Source organism: Zonotrichia leucophrys, chromosome 7 (genome assembly GCF_028769735.1).
Source record: "Zonotrichia leucophrys gambelii isolate GWCS_2022_RI chromosome 7, RI_Zleu_2.0, whole genome shotgun sequence".
Classification (NCBI taxonomy): domain Eukaryota; kingdom Metazoa; phylum Chordata; class Aves; order Passeriformes; family Passerellidae; genus Zonotrichia; species Zonotrichia leucophrys.
The window spans coordinates 15,783,046-15,806,857 of record NC_088177.1 but is presented as its reverse complement, the minus strand read 5'-3'; the positions used below and the strand labels follow the sequence as shown (position 1 = coordinate 15,806,857).

The 23,812-nt window shown below is 41.3% G+C and overlaps 1 protein-coding gene across 4 annotated transcripts in view; it reads right to left on the bottom strand.

The window, feature by feature from the left end:
- Nucleotides 1-11,787: 11,787 nt before the first annotated feature.
- Nucleotides 11,788-23,812, bottom strand: part of MYO1B (myosin IB) — a 107,238-nt gene continuing 95,213 nt past the window's right edge. For all 4 annotated transcript variants that reach the window (XM_064718007.1, XM_064718009.1, XM_064718008.1 and 1 more), the window contains 6 exons: nucleotides 23,510-23,644; nucleotides 22,568-22,674; nucleotides 19,988-20,120; nucleotides 18,318-18,470; nucleotides 17,302-17,429; nucleotides 11,788-14,758 (listed from right to left, as the gene is read on the bottom strand). In XM_064718007.1, coding sequence (XP_064574077.1) covers nucleotides 14,635-14,758; nucleotides 17,302-17,429; nucleotides 18,318-18,470; nucleotides 19,988-20,120; nucleotides 22,568-22,674; nucleotides 23,510-23,644 — 780 coding nt within the window. In that variant the 3' untranslated portion in view covers nucleotides 11,788-14,634. The remainder of the gene's footprint in view (nucleotides 14,759-17,301; nucleotides 17,430-18,317; nucleotides 18,471-19,987; nucleotides 20,121-22,567; nucleotides 22,675-23,509; nucleotides 23,645-23,812) is intronic.

Sequence of the window (23,812 nt, the reverse complement as noted above, 5' to 3'; positions counted from 1 at the left end):
CCCATCTAATCTTAAAAGAGCATTATAAATTTCAAAGACATGTTCCAGACCTTTAGTATAACTCTCCTCCCACTGCCCTTTTGTCCATATTCTGCATCACTTTGCCTGAAATACAGCCTTTATTTCAGGCAAATGAAAGGGAGGGAGGTAATTCCCTGCACACTGACATTAAAGCTCCCTTTTCAGCTAAGCAAAATTTGCTTTCAAGATTTTAGGCCATGGCTGATGTGTCTGATAAGCTTCAGGACTCAGCTACTTGAAAGTCTACACATTACCCAGCTCTGGAGATAAGTGCATTCATGAATTGTGGGAAAACATTGCCAGGTAATCAAACACCTCACGTCCTCCTGCCCCAGCTCAGGGCTGCCTCTCCCAGGGCTCTCCATGAGTGCCTGCAGCCAAGCCAGGCTCCCAGTGACCTGCTCCAATTATCCAGGCACTGTTCCTGCATGACCCAGCCTCCCTGCAGAGGCAAAGCTTCCAAGAGGCAACTGAGCCAGCTCAGCCCTGCCTGAACACATTAACCTTTCCAGAATTGCAGCCTTCAGTGCCAGCAGCCTTTTCTCCAGTGACCTGGAATCCTCCTGGCTCTGTTCTAGAGCGCCCTGCACCAAGTTTGGGTCTCCATGACTTTGTGTCAGCCCTTCTTCAGCTGAAAATCTCCTCATCCTCTCTTTTCATCATCTCTGCAGGTCTCTACTCTTAGTTGTCTGCCAGAAGAGATATGGAGGGAGAATTTCCTGTCTTGAGCCTTTTGGTTATATCAAGCATAATTTTAAAAAGTTAACAAGAGGTTCTCACCAAAGAACAGGTCTTTGCACACGTAGCTTTCCTTGCAAACAAGAAACTTTCTATTAATAATAATTTCATTTTCACAGCCCCTAGCACACATTAATCCTTGCTCTTACACCAAGTGGTAAATATTCTCCTTGTGTTACAGTGCACAGGCTAAGGGGCTTACCTCAGGCCAAAGGGATTTCATTTTACATTACATTTCAAAACCTCCCTCTGGCCAGATCATGACTCTGTCTTCAAGCAATAATAAATTCAAAAATACTTGATGGTCTGGAAAGTCATATGATTTTCCTCTCCAAAACTGTTTCCAGATCAACTTCATTTTATATTGTAAATGAATGAAAGGAAATAGACTACAAAAACAGATGGGTGGAGCTTCTTCCCCACATTCTGAATAAGGGATCCAAATTTCCTAACTGCATTTAACAGCCCTTTGAAGAGCCAAGGAGGCACTTGCAAGATGTAACACGGGCACAGGAGGCCCTCAGCTGGGGCATCTCAGTCCTTGGAGGTTTCCAAGGGCCTGGAACGGGGCAAAGTTCCTGGTCTGGTCTCAGAGTTGGCCCTGCCTTGAGCAGCACATTGGGCTGGATATCTCCAGCCTGCCCTCCTGCAGGAATTACCCTGTGATCCCACAAACACACAATTTTTTGTGCTACAAAGTGACAAATATTCTTTGTTTCAGGGAGATGCATTTCTCCATGAGTTTGACTGCAAGGGTGATAAATAACTGTATTTTCTAGACCCATTAAAAAATGGGACAGCAAGCAGTGCCTCCATCTGCTCATTACATTTTGGATATTTCTGCTCTTACAGGAGGCAACATGACATGGGGACCTGAGCATGGCTGTTAGGTGGTTCTCTGTGAAGTAAAAGAGCCACACAAAGGTGGGCAGGAACTCTGTGTTCCTTCATTCCTTCTCACATTATTATCAGCCACAGCAGCAACCAGCAGATTCCCTGAAAGACATTTGTGATGTTATTTCTTCCTCTCAGCTGGCAGATGTTCATTATATTGTAAATGTCACAGGAGCCCCATTGGGACAGATCCTGAGTACAGTTGTCATATTTTTATTGATCATGTCTTCCTCAGAAGGTCTCACTTCATAAATGAGAGGCACCTTGGTCACAGGAGGGAACCTTCTCTTGGAGTGTGCAATCTGTAGGTGTCCTCACAGGGGGCAGAGAGTGAGACACCACAGGAATGTTTGCCTCATGCATCACCGAGAATCACAGAAGCATTTCTGAGCAGCACAGCTCAGTGTGCTCTACAATACAAGTGATTCTTGAGGGGAAAACAGAAAAAAAAATAAAAGGAAACTAATTAAATGCCCCTTAGCAGACCCATTTAACACCAACAATGTGACAAGGTCAATGGCCGCAGTGTCAGCAGTGTCACCTGGCCAGTGCAGGGTCACAGAACACCTTGTTCCTTCACAGGAATATATTTACAGAGAAGCTGGATCTCACCAAGAGAGCTCTCAAGTCCCATTAAACTATTTTAAAGTAAATAGTAGCTGAGGGAACTGAGCCCCTCCAGATCAGCCTTTCAGAAATCCCTGACCATTCCTCCTCCATGTGGTCACTTTGCTTATTGTTCATGAACTGCAGCAATCCACTGGAATTGTAACTGGCTGCATCATTTCATCAGAATACTCTGCACAGCTCTGTCCTGTCATTACATTCTCTGGAGAAACACAGAATTTCCATTAAAAACTTCATTAAAAATACATATGGAGCCTTCACTGCAGCTGGCTTGGCTTTGGTGCTACCTCAGACCTCGGCATGCCAGCCTGAAGGCTGGTAAGATAGAGCTCCTCCACAAGTACATGGCAGATTTGGTGGGTGGAGGCAAACTGGAGTTTGCCAAGAGGAGAGGCAGGATCTGTGCAGCACATTGGCTGCCACCTCCCTCTGGCTGAGCAACAACCAGCCCAGGGGACACCAGCAGACCAGACAACATTCTCATTAATTACAAGTAAAAAAACCCCAAAATACACATTATTGTCTCAAAAATAATGATAATCCTTGGCTTCTTGTTTGCATGTTCATTAGCATGTTAATAGGATACCCATTATGGAAGAGCTAAACCATGCAGTCATGCACATATGCACCCAGTCATTTATTACAAAAACAGCTCCCCTTCTATTCGACATTTTTCTCCCTGTCCAGAAAATGGTTCAAGCTGCACCATCTGGGGCAAGCTGTAATTGATGAATACATCTTGAGGAAAGCAATTTTGTTTTGCTTTCTGTGCATTACATGGCCAATTATCTTTTCCAGTATTGAGAGCTCTATTTACTTACTGTTGATGGAGCCAGGGAATTGCTGGAAGAATGACCCATGGGAGGGTTGCACCTACTAGCAAGCTTCACACCAGTCTTCAAACAAACACACAAGTTATGATAAATAGGGGAAGAAATGTCAAAAGTGAGTCCCAACAAACAACAGATCCAGAAACCACCATGTCCATGTGGAAGAGAACTACTGCTGGTGAAGGAAGCACCCAGGGTGGCCCAGACATAGGCAAGGACAGAGCTCCTAAGCCCAAGAAGGGAGGATGGGGGATGATGGGCAGCCTGTGTGACAGCAGTGGTGGCACAGGGCTCAGCCAGCCTGGGTGAGCAGCACAGTCACTTTGGTACTTCTTGAGCTGATCACACAATAATTTCTGACTCAGCAGCATGGTTAACTATGAAGATGTGAGTGCAAGACATTACTCATGGCAGGAGAAACTATAGGAGAAAACTACAGTGGAGACTGTAGCCTTTCGGCAGCCATCATCTTCTGCATTTCATCTTTGTGGCTGAAAAAACACAGCCAGTTTTTCTGTCTTTTGTTAGGCTATTTCAGGCAGTGCCTGGTAGGAGACAGTCATGGAGAGAATTGTGCTGGTGGTTTTGGGACAGAGCACCAGTCTGTCAGCAGATTAAATCTCTTGCAAATGCTATTCTCAACACATCATGCAGGAACTAAACTTCAGACCAACAGCTCAGCACAAACTTAATTTCATTGCGAAACTGGAGCCTCTCATGTTTTGGCTATAGCACTCCTAAAACATTTGTGTTTTTCATTGCACCCTGCTCCATTTCTTTGGTTTTACTCTACCCCTGAATTTTCTGCACGCCTCAGATTTTTATGTGGGGGAGGAATAGTTGCACTGCAGATGCTTCACTTACAAAGCTCCACAGCCCCACAGCAGTCAGGGAGGACACAAAAATGGGCATCAGCTGGTGACCTGCCTGGCAGCACAGGAGCAGCAGAGGTCTGGGTGAGCAGGTTGGTGGGTGAGTGGAATACTCCATTGAACAAAAAGCATCAGAGAAGACTTTGGCACGTAGGGTCAGGACTTTAACTGAGTCCACGTGTTAAAATGCTGATGACCTCAGTTATGAGCTCTGCTAGAAGTCCAAACATTGCCAGGCTCCAGAATGAATGGTCAGATAAAACAAATTGCTATGTTGAGCTATGGTCAAAATCATCACCCACAAAAAGATCATCACAATGCATCACTTAGGTGAGCCCATATTTGCAAGACCTTCCCCTAAATCTATTGGCATGAAAAATTTTAACTATATGTCCCTGCAGATCTGCAATTCATGCCAGAACAGGACAGGATCTATAGCTAATTCCAGTACCAGAGAAATAGATAAATCAGCACACAGAAGGGTAGTTTTGGTGACATTTTTCCAGTAGTAGACAGACTCAAGTCACTTGTATTTATTTAGCATCCATCAAATGATAAGGACTGCTGTTGGCTAGCAGAGCACACACAGTCTCACTCTGGGCACTCTAAACATTTCCACATCTTGTCACTACCCATGGCTTTTATCACCTCTGCTACCAGAAATGGAATTCACTACTGCAGCACAAGCAGCCTGTGGCAAATCTCCTCTCACCACAAAAACCCCCACTTCCACTAATTAAACTATAAAGTTCTCAAGAGGGACCTGCCCTAACCAAGCTCTCCTGGGGCACTCACTGACCTCAAGCCTCCTGCTTCAGGGAGAATACACAGAGCACCAAACCCTGGCACGGTGGTTGTCCCTGGCTGCCCATGCACTGAGGATGGATGGAAGGTCAGGATTGTGCCTTGTGGTGCCACAAGTGGACTAATGGGAAAGGAATCAACAATGGCATAGGCCAGGAGAGCACTGCTGCTGGCCAGGATGGGCTGTTGTGGTGAGGATTTCAGCAATAGGTGTCCTGTGAGCCAGCTTTCCCAGCAGTTTAAGAAAAATGTCCTACAAAGACAAACCTGCCACAACCAGGGAGCAAACAATGAGGTTCATGGGGTGCAGGAGGCTGCTCTTCAGGGTGGAGGCTGGTGATCAGTTCAGCTGCTGCTGGGGAGGCTGGAAGCGTGGCTGCCTGTGGCTCAAAAGAAGAGGAAGGGTCATAAGGAAAAAGCCCGAAGACCCGTGGAAAGTTGAAGAACATACACAGAAAAAGAGCACATTGTGTCCAAAGAAAGTTCAACAACTTTCCCAGCTTATTGGATTGTGGGAACTTTGCTTTTCCAGGGAATAACTATGCTATTTTCAGCATTTTTATTATTCAATTTGTCACAGGCTGTCTCAGGAGACTATGAACAATCAGTTTCAAGCAGCATCTGACCACAAACACTTCTCCACATGTGATTTAGAACATCTGGAACTAAGGAGACAGCTTTCAAAGCGTGCCAGCGCTGCGCTGCCTCTCCACATTTCTTCTCCTTCCTTCCATCTCCACACCATTGTCAGACTGTGCATAGAAAGCTGGCTGGAGAAGCCAAGTGCGGAGCCTGACAGTGCAGCATTGCCTGTGTTTGCCACGAGCACGTGGAGAGCGGGCACCGCCTGCTTTGAAGAAGGGCACAGTCAGGGACTGCTGGTGGTACATTCCCCACATCGCTGAGCTGCTTTGATTTAAACTCCACATTCCCTAGGGACAGGAGATGTGATCCTTGGCCTGGAGGCTGGCCAGCCCGAGGGCTCCTGCCAAAGCTTGCACACTGGATAGTGCATGCACAGAGCCGAAAAGGAGGCGCGTGCTTTGCTCCGTGCCAGCCGTACACACCAGCTCTCTGATTAGTGCAGTGATTTCCTCGGAAACCCAGAGCAACCTTTCCACCAGAGCTGTCCGGCAGGTAAATTGTAAATTAGCAAAGCAGTCCTTCAGCATGCCTGAGGAGGGAATGGGAACATATGAAAAAGGAATCCAGGGAAATAGCAGAGGAAATGACATTATGATCCCAGCTGGAAGCTCTGCAATGAGCTGCTCAGTGTCCGCACAGCAAACCTACATGAGAATGGGGAGAGGTTCTGGCCTCCATAAAGCCAATGAGAATTTTGTCATCGTCTGGGAGGGGGAAGGTTTCACGCAGCCATTAATTTCATGTTCATCCCTAATTTCCCTGAGTGACCCAGGCGGATGTGGTGCAATGGCACAGTGGGCTGCACTCCCCACCTGCTGCCTCGCACTTCTGGCCTCCCTGCGTGGCTGCCAAGTGCTGGGCTCATTAGCACGTGTGCCCTGCTGCTCCAAGCACTGCCCAGCCAGTGCTGTGCAAACCCAGGACTGGTTTGTATTAAGTCAGCACCAGGGCACAGAGAGACTTTGAACCATGCTTTGAGATGGTGACATTGCAGCGGGATCTGTATCCACTGCTTCCTCTCCTTTCTGTGTTTTCAAAGAATGGCTGGAAGAATTCTGGGATGTGCGCCTATCTTAAGTCAGAAAATCTGAGATTTTGACACACAGTGTCTTCTAAGAGAGCTTATGAAGTCCCTGGCACCTGCCATGGCTGCAGAAAGCACAACTGCTATCCCAGTGCTTGGCTGTGCATCACGCCTAGCCAGAGTCACAGATCCCATGTGCTCTCCCCTGTCCCACCCTGCACAGGGACCTGTGTCCCCCAGGGAGCTCCTGTCACAGGGTCACTTCTCAGCCCTTGCAGCCCACAGTCCTGGCTCACTGAAGGGTCCAGGAAGGGCCAGACCATGGTGCTGCAGTGGCAGGGAACGTGCTGGTTCAGCTCATGCTGAAATGTGAAACCACAGCCTCCATCTTACTTTTCCAGCCATTTCTATAAATACAAATCTTACTTCTAGTTGCTAGGATCCATTTTTTTTTCATTTTTCCCCCAAGATTGAGAATGGTTTTCAACTCCATTAGTAGCCAGTTCATTCAAAAAAGAAACAAAAATGTGTAAACTTACATTTTCTTCACAAGAAAAAAGATGCATCCTTAAAACCAAGTGACCTTTATGCCATATTGCAAGCACAACAATCCAAGAAATGAAGAACAAAGAAACTTGAAGTATGGTTTCCACAAAAACACAATCTTCAAGGAACAACATGACAACATCCCTTAGATGGTGAGAAGTGGCATCCAGTGGATGTACCAGGTGGAAGATGCCCACATTCCCCCCCATTTTCATTTCTTTGAAGCACATATGCTCACACACTCCGGCTGAGGACACCAAAAGCAGTTTCCCAGGAACTGCAGGGACAGCATTTCCTCAGTGCTGCACCGCCACCAAATATATTTCCCACTCATTCAGGTTGCTGTTGGCATTAAACTGAGCAGTGACACACTCCAGAAGATCCTGTCAGACCTCACAAGCTCCCTGTGAGGCACCAGTCCTGATATGTGGGTTTTGGAGCCCAGGTCCTCAAGACTGAAGAGCCAAAGCAGCTAAACCCTGGTGGCTGCAATTCAGCAGTCACAGAAAGCTCCTGATGCCTGGCAGCTCCTGCACCTTTTCCAAGTGCCCCTTACCCAAACCCTGCTTTGGATTTGCTTTTCTTTCTGAGAGAATTTCATGCCCCTCCTTACATCAGATTCTAGAAAAATCTGTACAAGTACAACCAAGACTCTGGGGAAACAGGCAGACCTCTTGAGCAGGGCACACTGGGGGAATGTGATGGAAGGAATATCTGGGAGTGCAAAACATGAGGAGAAAGCCACAAAGACAAGGGAAGCCTCCATATAACACCATGGATCAGGACTAGCACAGTAACCAAAAATAGATCAAATCTAGTTTTGCTCCACCCTGGCTGGATGTAGCACCCCAGAATCTGACAGTAGGAAAGGATGCTCTCCTCTCTTTGAAAAGGTTTTCCTCACCCTCTTTGTACAGAAAAACTGAAGATGGTCACATTGGACAGGGCTCTGAGCAATCTCATGTAGTTCAAGTCCTGCTCATCATGGCAGGGATTGGACTAGAGATCTTTAATGGCCCTTCCAACTCAGACTGGTCCATGATTCTGCAGGACTGAAACTTGAAGCATGGAATGGCTCACAGTCCCCGTTTTCCTTTTCCAGTTTGTTCTCTTGTTTTGTTTGTTTTACCCTCAGAAATCCTGCCTCCTCACCAGCAGAAGAAAACCACACAGGTAGGATCAAACCCCACATCCCTGCAGCCAGTCACATGTAGGACAGCAGGTCATATCAACACAACATTTCTAAATAATGTTCAAATAAAGGATTAAGGAGAACAACACTGTGCCAGTAATGAGCTGACTATGAGCTGGAAACATTCCTACACTTATGTTGCTGTAGGTTTGCTTTTTGTTCACAGAATCACAAGGTTGGAAGAGACCTTCAAGTTCATCAAGTCCAATCCATTCCCTAACACCTCAACTAAACCATGGCACCGAGTGCCACAAATCTTTAGAACAAATGCCCTTTTTTCTTTATCAGAAATAATTATTCTTTTTTTAAATCATCCCCAGAACAATTCATGAAAACTCAGGAACCTGCCATCACAAGGCCACAATCCCCATATGATATTAAGGAGTTTCTGATGTAATGAAAATTTAGGATCTTCCACTGCAAGCTCAGCCACAAATTTTGGCCTTTATTTTTAATTTTTAATAACAATCAATAGCTTTTGGGGAAATCAATCAGACAGAATTGCTCTGAACATCTCCAATTTGAGTCTCCATGTTTAAACTTATGCCAAGATTCCTTCCCATAACTATACAGCATGCTAGCAAGTAAAGAGATACCTGAGTGTATTCACAGCTATTTAATGCTCCTTTGCATCAGTTAAAAATGAGTTCCCTCCTTTTGGCATCACAGTTTGAAACTGTCGGTTTGATATTCTGATGGATCCATTTTTTGCAGCCAGGAGAAGCACGCACAGCAACCTCGAAGGCTTCGTGCAGTGAATTAAACCAGCAGAGACTCATCACAGCATCACTGGGAGGAGATCTCTCCTCTAACAGCAAGAGACAGAGCACACAGCAACAGCAGCTTTTCATGTTTCACGCTTCAGGTTTGCTTTTTGTCAGAGTTTTGGGAAATACTGGTGATACCACACAGCTAACAAGGTAACTTGAGAGGGAACAAAGCATCTCTCGTTAAAAACAGCTCTTGGAAGGGAAATAAAACATTTCCTGTATGTTCAGCTGCAACCAAGGTGCCAAGATGCAGTGGTAGATAATGGAATAATTTAAAAGAATACGTTGTTGCTGTATCCTGGAGATACTTGCCTCCCTTTATCACTGCAGGGAATGTCAAAGGCAGGAGGGAACAGGGTGGGGGGAAATCAGAACTTGATGTGAGCCAGAGCAGGAAACATCATCCAGCATCTCAAAGACCACCCAGTATCAAGACACTGGTGGGGAAAGAATTCATAATGTGCAGAGAGGACATTGCCAGGCAGTAAAAATCCCCATTCACTGTGGAAAAACCCACCAGGTGGCACTTTCAGAGAAGAGCTTAAAGGCATTCAGTGTTTCAGAGAGTGAAGGTGAAAGTGGCCAGTGAAGTCCCAGGCTCCTCCAGGACTCCCTGCAGATCCCCAGCACTTTGCCATGTTTCCAGAGAAGAACATTCCCACATGGCCACAAGAATATTTAGTTGTTTGGGTGCTCTTTTTATTTTTGGGTTTTTTAGGTTTTGGTGTTTTTTAAAATAATTGGATACCATAAACAGCAAAATGTGACACAGCAAAGATATCATTACCTTGGGCTGAGTGCAGGGAGCAGCCTTGGAAACCAGCTGAATTATTAAGAAACAAGATCCAGATTCTTTGAGGTTTCTTTTCATTCACATATAAAGCCATTTTTGCCACATGCTTCATCATTTTGCCTGATCACTCCATAGCCAGATATCAATGGTTTAAAGGTTTAGAATGAAGAAAAGAGCCAATCTGTTTTCTTAACAGTTTTAGGACTCAGTTTCAGCAATTGCTTCTAAGCAAAGTTAACTCCATGGTCTCAGACTGTCCTCTCATTTTCAGTTAAAGTCTGAGTACTCAATCCATCCATGGCTGGAAGGGAACAGGAGCAGAACTGGTTGTAGCTGATAATGAGATTAAGTAGATATCAGAATCCCAGTTCTTTAAATAGCACTAGTTTACTGTAGACAAACACAGCCAAACATAAAATAGCAATGTGTTTACTTAAAACCAACAAATTCATAGGATTACTTTTTTCCTCTGCATTCCAGCTATTTTTTTGAGACTGCCCAAAGCAAATCTGCCCCAACCTACATAGAAACACATTTCCACAATTACTGACAGCAACTGTAAATTCTCCACAATCCTCTCTCCACTCTGCTTCAGAAGCCCAGGGAAAGGGAGAGATCTGGTGCTGCTGAGGGAGTGCTGTGGGCAGAGCCACCCTGCGAGACAGAACGTGGCAGTTCTGGCCATGTCTGAACAGTCTGTGTTCAAAGCAGCCACTGCTCACACCTACTGCTCAATATTTCACCAGAAGCAAGTTCTGCTCTGCCAATTAACTTTTTCCATGCACTAAACCTCCCTTTACCTTCAAGTCCAGGAGGAAACACTCCAGTGAGTCAGACCATGGAAAGTATCACTGTAAGTGGGACTGACATATGAGGAGGATGTCACTGCCTCAATTAAGTCTCCTGAAACTCTGAGCAGATCACACAACTGCAGAGAGACAGGTCTGCAGTGCAAACCCCCAAATCCTGGGCTGGAATGGCTGCAAGATCACACTACATGACACCAACCTTTAGCTACATTTCATCTGGAAGGTTGTGGGACAGTGACATACCAAAGCAGTATCCAGAAAATTTTGATCACTTTGAGGAGTTTTACAACAATTGGCAAACAATTTTCCCTCATAATTATAATCATTGTTTGTGTAAGCTAAAAACCACTACACTAAGGAGGGAAGTTAGACAGGAGGAGGGTCAGAACTCATTTGTTGGTCATACTAGAGATTCCCTCAAATTCACACTGCTCCACATTGGTGTGAGTTCTCAGCATCCCCAGGGTCCTTTCCAGTTCTGTCTTTGAAACATTTGTTGGGAAGTGCCCAAAGCAGCACAGGTGTGTCCATCTCCCGTCACCATCACACTACAGAGCAATCCTTTAAAAATAATCATGATAATTTCCTACAGAATATGGAATCTTCAAGATTAAGGATCTAAAAGCTTAAGAATTAACAGTGACATTTACACAGACTGAGGGAAAATTTTCTCCTTTCACATAAAAATTTTGAATTCAATCTTCCTTGCCCCCCCCAGAAACGCATAGAAAAAGGCTTTCATTTTGCCAAAGGAAAGGAACACAAATTAAAACTGAATATGCTTTTCTTGATCTTACATTTTAGTTTCTTCCATAATTTGTATGGTGAACAAAAATATTAAAAAACAATCAGGACAGAATTGTTAAGCACAAAAGGAGAAGAAACAAATCACAAGACATAATACATGGAATATGACAGGTTTGGGGCACAAAGCCATTTTTAAAAATCAGGTTTAACTGGCTATAATATCGTTCTCAGGCAATTGGTCTAAAGCCTAATGTTAGAAAAGTTGATTTTGTAGAATTTTCAGCAAAAATTATGATGAGGAAAGGACTGCAAAATGTTATTGTGAATCACTGAGGCTGCCTCTTGAGGAATCACATACAAAATTAAAATTTCTTCTTTCTTCACATCACACACCAGTGTTGTGTACAATTAATCTAAAACCCAGTCACCTGCTCTTTTCACAGTAAGAAGGATACAGATATAGAGAAAACATAGGTCTAAGTACAGAATTTTATTTGATTCTAGAAATCATCATGCATCAATTTTTTTTCTTAATGATCTTTGCCCAGCTTTGAGATGAAAGAATAGCAGTTACAAAGTAAAAGGATGCAAAAGTAAGGTTAGCACCATAGGAGGAATATTCTTCTCTTTACAACTCCATTTGGCAGACAGTGATAAAAGAAAACAGAAGAAAGGGACAAAAAAGAAAAGCTAGGTAGTAAAGTGACCTTGCATTTTTATTTTCAACATCCAAGATACTTAAATCTAAACAGCAAGATACCATGGCTCTCTGAGCAATATCTAATAATTCATGTTCAGCAAAACTTGCTCTGTACATTGAGAAGTATTCGAGAGTCAAAAGATAATTGTCACCAAGTACCAGCTAATGTGCAAGGTAGGAATTGTTGGAGTCCAGAAAAAGAAAGGAAACAAGAGAAACCAAGGTGAGGAGTTTGTCCCTCTTCCAGTCTTTTGCAGGTATGGCTATTATGACTTGCTGCAAAGGTCAATAAAATAGAAGGGATGTGTACTGGACCTGGCTGGGATGGGACAAAAACCCTAATATTATCCTGTAATAACCTAGTTTCATGGGCCACACATCCAGATGTTCTTAATCCACACTCTCCCATTTCTTACCTGCAAGAAACTACAGAATTACATCAGATTTCAAATGTTTGTTTTCCTTAATTTTTTTTATTAATTTTTATAATTTTCTTCATGTGGTTCTTACTGTAAGGTTTCCAAGAGAGTGAACAGTTTAACCAAATCTCCAATCTTCCCCAAGCAGAAATTCTAATACAGGATTTAGGAGTTTTAAATGCCACATTGTCATCATTATGTGCTGTCTTCTTAAGGCAATGGAATAATTCCTTTTAAGTACCATAATTTTGCATCACAAATCAATTCTAAAATCTCCTTTGCAAGCATCTGTAATTGCAATACATGTAAAATTATTTAAATTTTATTAAACTATTAACCTGACTCATTTACTAGAAGAGGGAAGAGGCAGCTTTTTCTCAGTTTAGGAAATACATATTTTGATTATTCGCACCTTTCAAGGTCACATGGATGGACTTTTAACAGCAACATTGAAGTATCCTGTTAAAACAACTGCTTTGTACCCAAATCATAGGAAAACCATTTAATCCCAAAGCAGAGGGTGGTGTAACCCAAACCAGTTGTATTTTTCAGACTAATGACCATTAGCACTTGAACACTTATTGCAGTAAACACTGTTTTAACCTTGAACTATCCAGAGGAGCCTTCATCACATCACCATCATGAGTGCCACATCACATCCCCACCGGGAGAGGAAGGAGACTCTGAACTTTTCTTTCTCTTTCTTTTATTTATGCTTGGACTTCCAGCACTGCACATCAGATAGCCAGGGCCTTAATCTGTCGCATATCAGACTGCAAAAATACAAGGCGCTTTCTCCACAGATCACAGAGTCACATCCCACAAACCCTTCACGTGAGCAGTTCCTTCCCTCTGGAAAAGCATCTCTCCTCTCAAGGATTTCAGCTAATGCTTCTGGCTTATAAAAGATTAAGTGCAATCAGTTACACTGAAGGTTTATAATGCGGCCCTTGATTGTATTTTCTGTGCACGCATTTACATCAGGCACACGAGTTATATAAAATAGTTTGGAGTACAAAAATATGGTTATAACATAGGAGTACCAAACAGCACAGAATTAGAACAGTTTTATTACCATAATACCAATTTATATACAGACCCCCAAATTAAGGATTTTTTTCTTTTTTTAATTCTAAGTATTCTTCCCAAATTGACAACTGTAGTGTACACTCTATAAACTGCAAATTAACAACACAGATCTATTTTAACCCCTACATTGTCTATGCAGTCTGCACCAATCCGCTCTCTTCCACACAAAAGTGTATTATAAATAATCTCACAAAATGTCACGTATGTTTTATTGCACATTGTACATGCCAATATTTAAAAGAAAGGCTCAAACCTTTCACTTGATAACTAACTGTTTAAATAACTAGCATTTACTTGTGTTATGAATACTATTGCATTCTTCAGGCTCTAATCCTAACTCATAATTTAAAAGAAGAATAGCAGAACAGAAAATATGCCTTGAACTTTATAGCTTTAGTGAAAAAAAGAAAAAGCTTCTTTAATTCTGCTGATCTCTACTTTATAAAGTCATTAAAAACGTCTGACCTAATTAAAAATGCTGATTCAAAATCTCTGCATGTTTAACTATAAAATTATGCATGTAGCTGCTTGTGCAATCATCTATTCCTTCTATTTTGCAGAATTAGATGTCTGTGTGCTGTACTGACCAGAAGGTTGAGTTACACAGGTCCTGGTGTGATGTGCAGAAGTTGTTTTATCAGCCTCTGCTCTGCTGGTCTGCACAGGGGCAGGACATGAGGAGCCTGACAGACACCTGGACAACTTGGGATAAAAGGACACCGGGCACAAATGGCCACCCAGCATCCAGGCCATGTATAATTCCTGTTAAGCACATCTCTAGTCTAAGGAATACGAGTAAGTTACCATTAATATGTGGGTTTATGATATGCTGCACTAAAATATGGCTGCTAAACAAAGAGAATGATTGGTTGTATGACAGATATGTGCCAGCTGGTAAAAATGCCTCACTGGATAAAAATCTGCGTTTTGAGGGTTAAAACTCTGGCATGAACAAAAAGATTTCAAAGTCGATCGATCCAATGTTTTGCCAAGGGTTTCTAAAGCTATTAGCCATCAACAGCTCCAGAAAAGGATAAAAATAGCAAAACCAAACCACTAAAATTGCACTATTACAAAGAAACAAGTCCATGAAAGGCAGAGTCACCAGCTGCAGTTAAGGGACAGCCACTTCGAGAAGCCGATTGTTTTTTCGCTTGCAAGTTGGGATGTTGCCATTCTTCTGGCTGCCTTGTATGAACTTCACACACACTTTGTCTTGTTTGAACTGGACCAGGAACCTAAGAGAGGGAAGGGTAAAAACTTTAGTTAAGTGTGGAGAGAAAAAAAAAGACACATGAGGAGCAGAAGCCTTTTCCTGCTGGTTCTAAGCATCACTCCAAAAGATGTCATTTTCAGCTCTGTATTAATAATAAAGAGTTAGGGAATAAATAAAAAAGCCATAGGTTATGGTATGGCTAGAATTTCCTTCTGATTGTATCTCTTAATGATTGGTATTTGGCTGTAACTGTGGACATTTTACAAGTTAGTTTGCTGTTCTTTTAGAAAAAAAAGCAGTTTGAAACAGAATTTCTCTTGTACCAGAAATGCAGCAAAGACAATTTCCAACTACTTCACTGTTGGCCAAAGGGACTTCTCTGTTTTCATGGAAGCTCAACACTTCTGCAGCAACATTGGGAGTTCTCTTCTTCTTGATTTATGCTTAATTTATTACATCTGGTATTTCAGCAGCTCTCATATGTCTAATCCTTAGTCAGCCTTTATAGCCCCCTGCCCGGCAACTGGGAAAAGTCACTTCCTGCCCAGCAATCTCTAAATTTAGACATTTTCTACAGTTCAGGGCAAATTAATCTGGATTTGACTCTTCACTTTTTACTGGAAGGGAAATTTCACTGAATATGGAGAATTGCTTTAAAAAAAAAAAAACAACACCACAAAAACCCAACATGCTCCTGCGGAGCCTCAAACCTCTCACGGATCTAGATAGTGAGATTAAAAGCAATAAGCAAGGCAGTGCTGCCTCTTGGCTCACATGCAGTGCTTGCTGACCTAAAAAGTCCTTTGTAATACAGCTGATTTTCCCTTTTAGCATCCTTAAAAAGTCCTCCAGCAGAGGCCAAAAACTTCAAAGAATTTGCTCTGCAGCCGGAAACCACAAATCAAGCTGACGGCAGAGCTCAGGGGAGGAAGTGGCCTCTGCTGAGCCGAGCTGCCCTTGGGTCCTGCTTTCCTGCTGCACAGCCCAGGCACTCAGACCTTGCTCAGCACTGCATTTCTGGGGGGCAGCATTAAGAGCTGCACCCCAAAAATGTGTGCAGCTCCTACAGCCATTGTCTTGTCAGCAATGCTGCATTTTCCTACAGCCACTGTTCCGACATTATGCCTGTGAATGGTGTGTCTCCTCCTCCACAGAGCCCTGCATCAACAGCACTCTTACATCAGCTCTCTTCCCAAAAAGCAGGGTAGTCAAAATAAGGCCACATTTTCTCCTCAATCCCTAGTTGTGCTTGTGTCTAAACTCTAGCAGGGAGAAGACTCCTGCTTCACCACCAACACAGATGGGACTGCGAACAGCTTAAAATTATTTAGTCTGGATAAACTCAATAGCAGTACACACATGAGTGTTTTTAATTTGCAAGAGAAGAAACAAAACCACATCCCAAGAAGCAAGACTCCCTGAAAGCAGGCTGTTTTCCAGACCTTAGGCAAGCAGGCTGTCCAGACTAGTGCAATGCATGCTTAAACTTAGCTTTAGTAGTTTGTGCCTTTGTAGCCCCCCTTAAACTAGAAACTTACTGGGGATAGCCACACTCTTTTAGAGACTAAAAACCACATACTCTTGAGGAAATTAAATGACATCTGGTAACAGAACAAAGGAAAATGGCAGATTTTATTTTCAAGGAAAGACCAAAATTAGCCTTTTAATAAATCCTCAAATCCGAACAGATACAAACTGTATGCATTACCATTACTCTAAAACACACACAGTATGGTATAGCCAGATAAAATGGTTCAGTTTTTGCCTACAGGAAATTTACTTCACCATTGTTAAAGGGCTCCAATTTTTCTTCTTTATTCAAAGTGAATAAATCCACCTAATCAACATTACTGAAAAGAGGGGCCTCTTCACAGAACAAAAGTGGCACATGGCAATGGTGGACTAAATGGGAGACTCTTACTCAACAAACTTTAGAAGTTCACACAAAATGCCATTATTCCATAGCTGAAAACACTGCAAGGGCAGTCCTTATTTAGGACCATAATCTGAAACTGTCCCGATCAGAAATAAATATTAGTTTGAGATGCAGACTTTTCATCAAACAAAGCTTTTTTACAACCAAAAACCACCAACAATAGGTTGTTACAAATTCACAAGAGAGACAGAGCTTCATAAACCTGCATTGGATTGGGGACAGGCTTTGTATTCTTTTTGGGTTGTTTTCAGAAGAACTTGGCACCTAGTGTCCACTCTAATCTATAAATATCTCACAGCAATCTGTGAACTTTTCAGTCACATGCAAAATTGTTCTCTCAAATGTAGTAACTCTTGATTATTTCTACAGCAGCAATTGTGCTTCACAGCCCTGTTTGAAACCACTTTAACAAAAGCCCATTTTCTGTAATGACTTTCAGGGACATAAAAGCCAAAATGAATACTATAAAAGAGCACACACTGAAAACTGGATCCTTCTTTACAAGTATTCTGTCAAGAGAAAAGAAGTATTAGCTACACTACAGTGTTTTGTTATTCTGACACCAGATACTTGACTTTTTAGCATGCTGCACTGAAGCAAATGTACTCTTAAGCAAACAAGAAACATACTCATCAGATATCTCAATGTTGAGCTTCTGTTTGGTTTGGCTGAGGGTAGTGCGGTAAAGTTTAGTGGCCATTTCAATAAGGTGATCGCTGCTGAGCAGGAAATCTCCTTTGCTGGCAGCTTCTGAACCCTGAAACAGGAAGGAAAACAGTTAGGACTACCAAAACCTTGAGTGTGGTTAAATGGCAGCCAAGCAGGAGGGTTTACAAGGAGTCTTCTCTTCCCAGTTTAAGGAAACATCAATCTTTTGTCTTGTAAATTAAATAGGGATTGCAATGCAGTGTATAGGATCAAAATACCATTTTCACCCAAATAATCTACTAATCAGGTGAGAGAGGTGAAAAAAAAATCCCTTCTGGCCCTAAAGGAGGGTCATCTTCATTTTCCTACAAGTGTACTGTTTCTGTATCCCTTGTCTGCATACATCACAGCAAGCTTCCAATACTTGTGGAAAGGAACAAAAGCAAATTACCAACACCAGGATTAGGATGATGGCAGTGAGTATGAAAAGACACTGTATATAACAGTCTTCAAATTCATTTAGGCTAGAATACAGATGCCAGCTTAATGATTTTAGCAGAGCAGTGGTTACATTGCAGTGAGGCAAATATAGCACTGAGCTAAGCTCTTTAGAACTGAGTAACAAATGAACTGTGTCTCAATGTAGACTTCTTGGCATCCATAAAGAAGAGAGAAATATTCTACCAGGATATGTAAGGAAAGCACTGGCACAAGGCACCTGAACCATATTACAAGTGGAAAACTCTGATCCTGAAGAGACTGCAGTGAAACACAAACTCTGATTTTCACAGTTAAATGATCGTTCATAATGTAATAAACTGTTCTCTTTTGGCTTCAGTAGCTTTAAATCAAAATTTTTTTCAGCTATGGCAAAGTTCAATAAATTTCTAAGCCTACAAGCTAAACCCCTCTGGTTTAATGCCACAAGATAATTAACAAACAGGTTTCACATCACTGCACACAAAACATATTATTTAGTGATGGAGTGGTGACCAACCTCCTTGAGGTGCACTGCAAAGAATCCATCATTTTGGGAGCTCATGGACACTTTGGTAACATCTCCCAGTGGAACCTCTGACTTGATAGTCCCAGATTTTTGATCCGCGAGCAGAACGTTGTTTTTGGTTAATAAGAAAATCCTGGATGCAGCCTGTGAAAATGTAAAAATGCAGATCATTGTCCACGTGAGGAGAGAGATGGTTTTCACTGAGCACCTACTAAGACTCCAAGGAGTTCACAGAGTTAAAAAGCTTGGCCCACATTAGCAAATGTGAACATTTGATGTTCAGTAAAAGCTGCAGATCAGTTAAAATCAGGTCAGATTTACTTATGTGTCTAATTATAGACTGAGAAGCTTAGCTCATTTTGGCACATATGCTTAGGTATAAACAGTTCCTTTAATTACTGGCTTACAGCTGTAAAATTCAGAAAGTCAAACTCTGAAACTATGCAAATCAGGATAACCTCATTTCTCATGCTCTTTAAATCTCCAGGAAAATCATCACACACTAAGTCTCTCTATTGAGCATTATTCACCAAAACTATGATGCAGAGCAACACAAATCGCGTAAGTACTTTTCAGAGTTATGTTCTCCTCCCTTTATCTCTTGTAATTACCCTTTAGGAGGATAAGCATTCCTATTTTAAAAAGATGAATATTTTTAAAGCATGAAATGCGTGTTCTTAAATTTATCTTAGAAAATAGTAAGAAAGAGAAATGAGAACTTAATCCACATACACATTTTTCTCCTGTAAACTTTTTAAGAATAAAATCTTTATTAAAATTAAGAAGGAGCTGCCTTAAGCACATAGAACCATAGCTCATTATTTATTTTTTTTTAATCTTGAGAGCTGTAGCCTATGAAAATACAGGAAAGATATTGTCTTCATTTAATTAGTTTCTTCTAAACCAGAAAATTAACTTGGCATCAACAATGGGCAACCTAATTTCACTCCTGGAAATGCATAAATGACATCTACAGCTGAGAAGTTGACATCTACTACTTCTAGTACTACTTCATTCAGACAGATACGGTGAAAGCAATTAAGTTTACTAAAGCAGAATAATACTTCCTATTTTAATAAGTACAGTTTAAATGTAAAATGTGTTCTATGTTGGCAGAATAAAAAGGTACCCCCCATATTTAACAGCTTTATTCAAATGATACAAGAAACTTGCCTCTTCCTTACAAAGAGCTTTGGAAGACAGGTAAAGTTAGCAGAGTATGCCACTCATAATTTTAAAAGATAATAAAATTTGATAATCAGAGCTTGACTGACAGCGTGGACTTTGAAAAATTCAGTTTTCTAAATACTTGAGTAAGATACTCTACAAATGTTTACTTTCTTTAAGTGTCAAATAGAAGATCTTAGCCAAGTACAGACATTACATTTAGTTGTGACACAATACAGTCTGTTACCAGCTGATGAGATACCTTTTTTGTTTGGAAAAGTCGCTGGAAACCACAAAACAAGATTTTAGTAATCTTTATGTAAATTTAAAAGAGGTGTTTAAAATCAACAATTTACATAAAACCAACATTTCCAGTCTTGCCCTTAAAAATATGCATTATTTAAAAAAACCTCAGACTATTACGAGTCTTGCTTTCAATGTATTTGTACCAAAAATGGTCTGCCCTTCTGGATAAATCAAATGCATGTGATTACCTTCCCATTGGCTCTATTGATCTTATTGACAACTTCTGCAATAATGATCTTTTCATCCACGGCATCTTTGAGCTTTTTGTACTTGGGGTTCTCGCTGATCTCCAGGTAAGCCCCTTGGAACGGCTGCCCCACACTGCAGTGGAAACACGAGTTAAACCCAGGCAAGAAGCAAACCTGACACCAGCACAGGCTTCGTGAGGAGATGCACCAAATATCATTTTCAGTGATGGTGAATGAAGGGAAAGCTATCACCAAAATGGGCCCAATTGCTTTGGATATCAGACACGTGAACATCCTTGCACGGGCAGGCAATTGTAATTTGAAATCACCCAGTGAGAGTCTCTGTGAAAGCAGAGAATAAAACCCCAGTAGGAGTGAGACACTATTGATGCTGACAGGCAGGACCTCAGTGACAGACATGAACTTGCCTTCAAGATCTGCTCTTGTTTGTGCAATATGCAGCAGCTCCTTGCTGATCTGCTGCTCTTGCAAACTCCCCCATCTTTACACACCTCGGGGTGTTAAAATAAGGGCTTCCCTACAGACCAAGAACTGATGAATTGTCACTGCTTGCTTTGTTTCCAAATCACTTTAAAAACGGTGATTTAACTTCAGTCAAAGCATTAATGCAAAGCTTTGCCAAGACTGGAGCCCAGGAGAAACCAGTGCATTATGTGGAACACCACTGCCTCTGCCATTGCATCTCTGGGACACAGAGAGATGGGAAAGAGGAGGAAGGATACTGGAAGTTTAGTACCCACAAGTCCCTCTTTCTCCTTAAATAATTATACTGCAGACAGAAAATTAGCCACATCCTATGAAACATTATCATACTAATTAATCAGAAACTTTATACAGTAATTTTCTCTACCCTTAGGCTGATTAAAAAAAAAAACAACAACAGTAGGAGCTAATCAGCTCTGAATACCAGACAAAAAGAGATGGAAATGTTTCTAAATGAATACAGGGCAGGAAAAGCATTCCAACTTTCCACCACGTTGGAGCTTTGGGGTTTTTTTGGTTTTTATTAATTAGCAGTAGGAAACCATAGTCAGCAAAATAGTAGATTCCATGTCGACTTCATCCCTGACCAAATGATGACAAGTCATAGCTAAAACTAAAATGAATCAACAGTTCTCTTATCACATATACCACTTAAAAATGTCTTGGATAAAAATGACTCTCATATATATACATATATAAATAGATATAGATATAAATTTCTAAAAAATATCTGTGTGTGTGTGTATTTTGCTGCAGGTTATTTCATTGTTCAGCCTTGGTGTAAAAAGTACCAAACCAGGAGTATAAATATAATTCCTTCCCTTCCAAGGAGCTCTATGCTGAGCAGATGCATACTGACTAAAACCTAAAAAAACCTGCTTGCTCATAGGAAAATCCAAAGGCACCATCTTTCTCTTTTCCCTGCAGCATAAAAAGACATCCCAAAGCAAATAAGGAATAAACCACAAGCTAGCATATATAGCCATTAAATAAGTGATCTACTGAAGGGGAAAAAAAGAGAAATGTACACTGAGCCCATTACAGGAAAACAGGAAATGTCTCAATAAAAAAATGACACAAAACCAAGGAAACACACAAACAACAGGCAGAGCTTGTCCATGCATGGAACTGTTCCCATAAACTCTTGCAGATTCCTGTTCCTCCCTCTGCTGAACCTTGCTTCTCATTCTATGTGTTCCTGCTCAGCTCAAACTACAGCTTCTAAGAGAAAACTCCCTCGAGATGGACAAGATAGTTGTTTTCAAGAAAAAACACAATTTATAAGCTTGTATTCACTCAAAGAGTATAAGCCAACTTATATAAAGGACATCATATCTCTCTTTTGCCAGTTTTACTGCATACCAAAAGAAGTGTATTCCTTAAATAAAATTAGATATTACTACTGCACTTTCTTGAATAATGCTGGCTCTGTAGATAGGAATGACAAGAATCTGTCAGTTTTAAAGAATTCAATAATCTGAGAATCCAAAATACCTATTTGCAGAGATTTCACATTATGAAAAGAAAAAAAAACAAAGAAGAAAAAATATTTTAAAATGAAAACAGAAATTTCTTTTAAGTATCTTTGCAAAAAGATATGCACCAGTGTATCTAACTATTAAGTTACTTTTAGTTTGAACACAGGAGAGCTCCCCAGCACAGCTGACCTGGGAGTGAGTGACATTGCCACTTTGAGCCTTCTTGCTCACTCTACCTTTATTGTTGCAGGAAACAGCCTGAAGGGAGTTAGGGGAAAGGATGAAAGTTGTTCCCACCTGCAAGTTCCCCAAACTTGCAAGGCATAACTATGTCAAGAAGAGTTAGAACAACAAACCACCATGGATTTTGGGCGGAAGTTCTTGCTATCACAGGACTGGTGGATGTAGCAGCATCTAAGTTTGCTTCTAACTGAGGTCAGTTTTCAGGATGGTAAAGGCAAATGATGGAGGGATGTTGTCAAGCAAGGAAAATGCACTTTCCTGCTTAAGATGAAAAGCAAAATCCTGCTTAGTTTCCCAAATCTATGTAAGGATATTGAATATCTTGTACACTAAAAGCAGCAGAATCAGTCATTACCTGGCTGGATATAAAGCCTTCTTGTCCTTGAAAAGTTCACTTGCTTCCAGTTTTTCTTCATATATAAGCTTTTGCTGATCTGTGAACTGATCTCTGTACTTTTTACACTACAAAACAGGATATATTAAACAAACCATAAAATTATCTTTCCCAATCTCACAGCACCACAGACTAATGTTTGCTCATTGCTCAAGATGCACATTCTTTGTATGCTTCTGAAGTGATTCAGCTCCATCCTACGTGCCACTGATAACAAACAGGGGAGGTGTTTTGCTCCTCACCCATTCTAGATACTTTTGAATTACATCAGAAACAATATATAAAACATCTCCTGTAAGTATGAACATGAGCTTCATCTATGAGACTAATTCATTGGAAGACTGCGCTAAAAATGTTCACAAAAATATGCATACAGTTCCATAATTTTGGAAGTTTATGTAGGCAGAGGAAGAAAAAGACACAGCTGACAGGGTGAGTTTTGCAGGCTCAGAAAGAAAAACTGTTCCTTGACAATTCAAAGAAAACACAGCCCACAAGATCAGTAAAACATCCCATCAGCACTTGTACAGATTCTCGCCGTTCTCTCCGTCCAAAGATCCAAAACAAATTTCATCTAACCACAGCTCATAAGTAAAAAATTCCACCCAGCACTTCCAACATTGGTCTAAGTCCTGGCCATGGACACAAGTATTACAAGCTATTAATTAACAGGCTGATGGCAGGAAGCAAACTTCTCTCCCTAGCCCCAGAAAGGAGCAGCCAGGATAGTTATATCCCTTACAGGCCAAAGGCAATGATCAAAAAACCTACTCCTTCCAAAGAAATAAAATTATCCTGGCTGGAATCGAAGGAAACACATCCTAAAAATAGACCCTTTGTGAACAATACTGCTGAAAATCATGGGAAGAAATTCTGCACAGACTGGACCAGAACGTGTCCTACCCTCCACAAATGGAAAATCCTCTTTAGCTCCTTGTGAGTTGATTCCAAGAAAAGGTAAGGCCTCGCAGGCCAGTTTTTATCTATTGGTGATAAAGAAGGCATCTTATTCTTCATTTCCAAGAAGTATTTTTGCATCTGTGATAAAATTGAAGCAAGATGTTTTATTAACGTTAGAATATCAGAGTTATTGAAGTTTGCAAGGAAAAGCAGATGCTCTGTGATTAAAAAGCACAGTTACCAAATTGCAACTCTCAGCTCTCATAAACCACAATATGGATTTTTAAAGCCAGGTATATTGAGAAA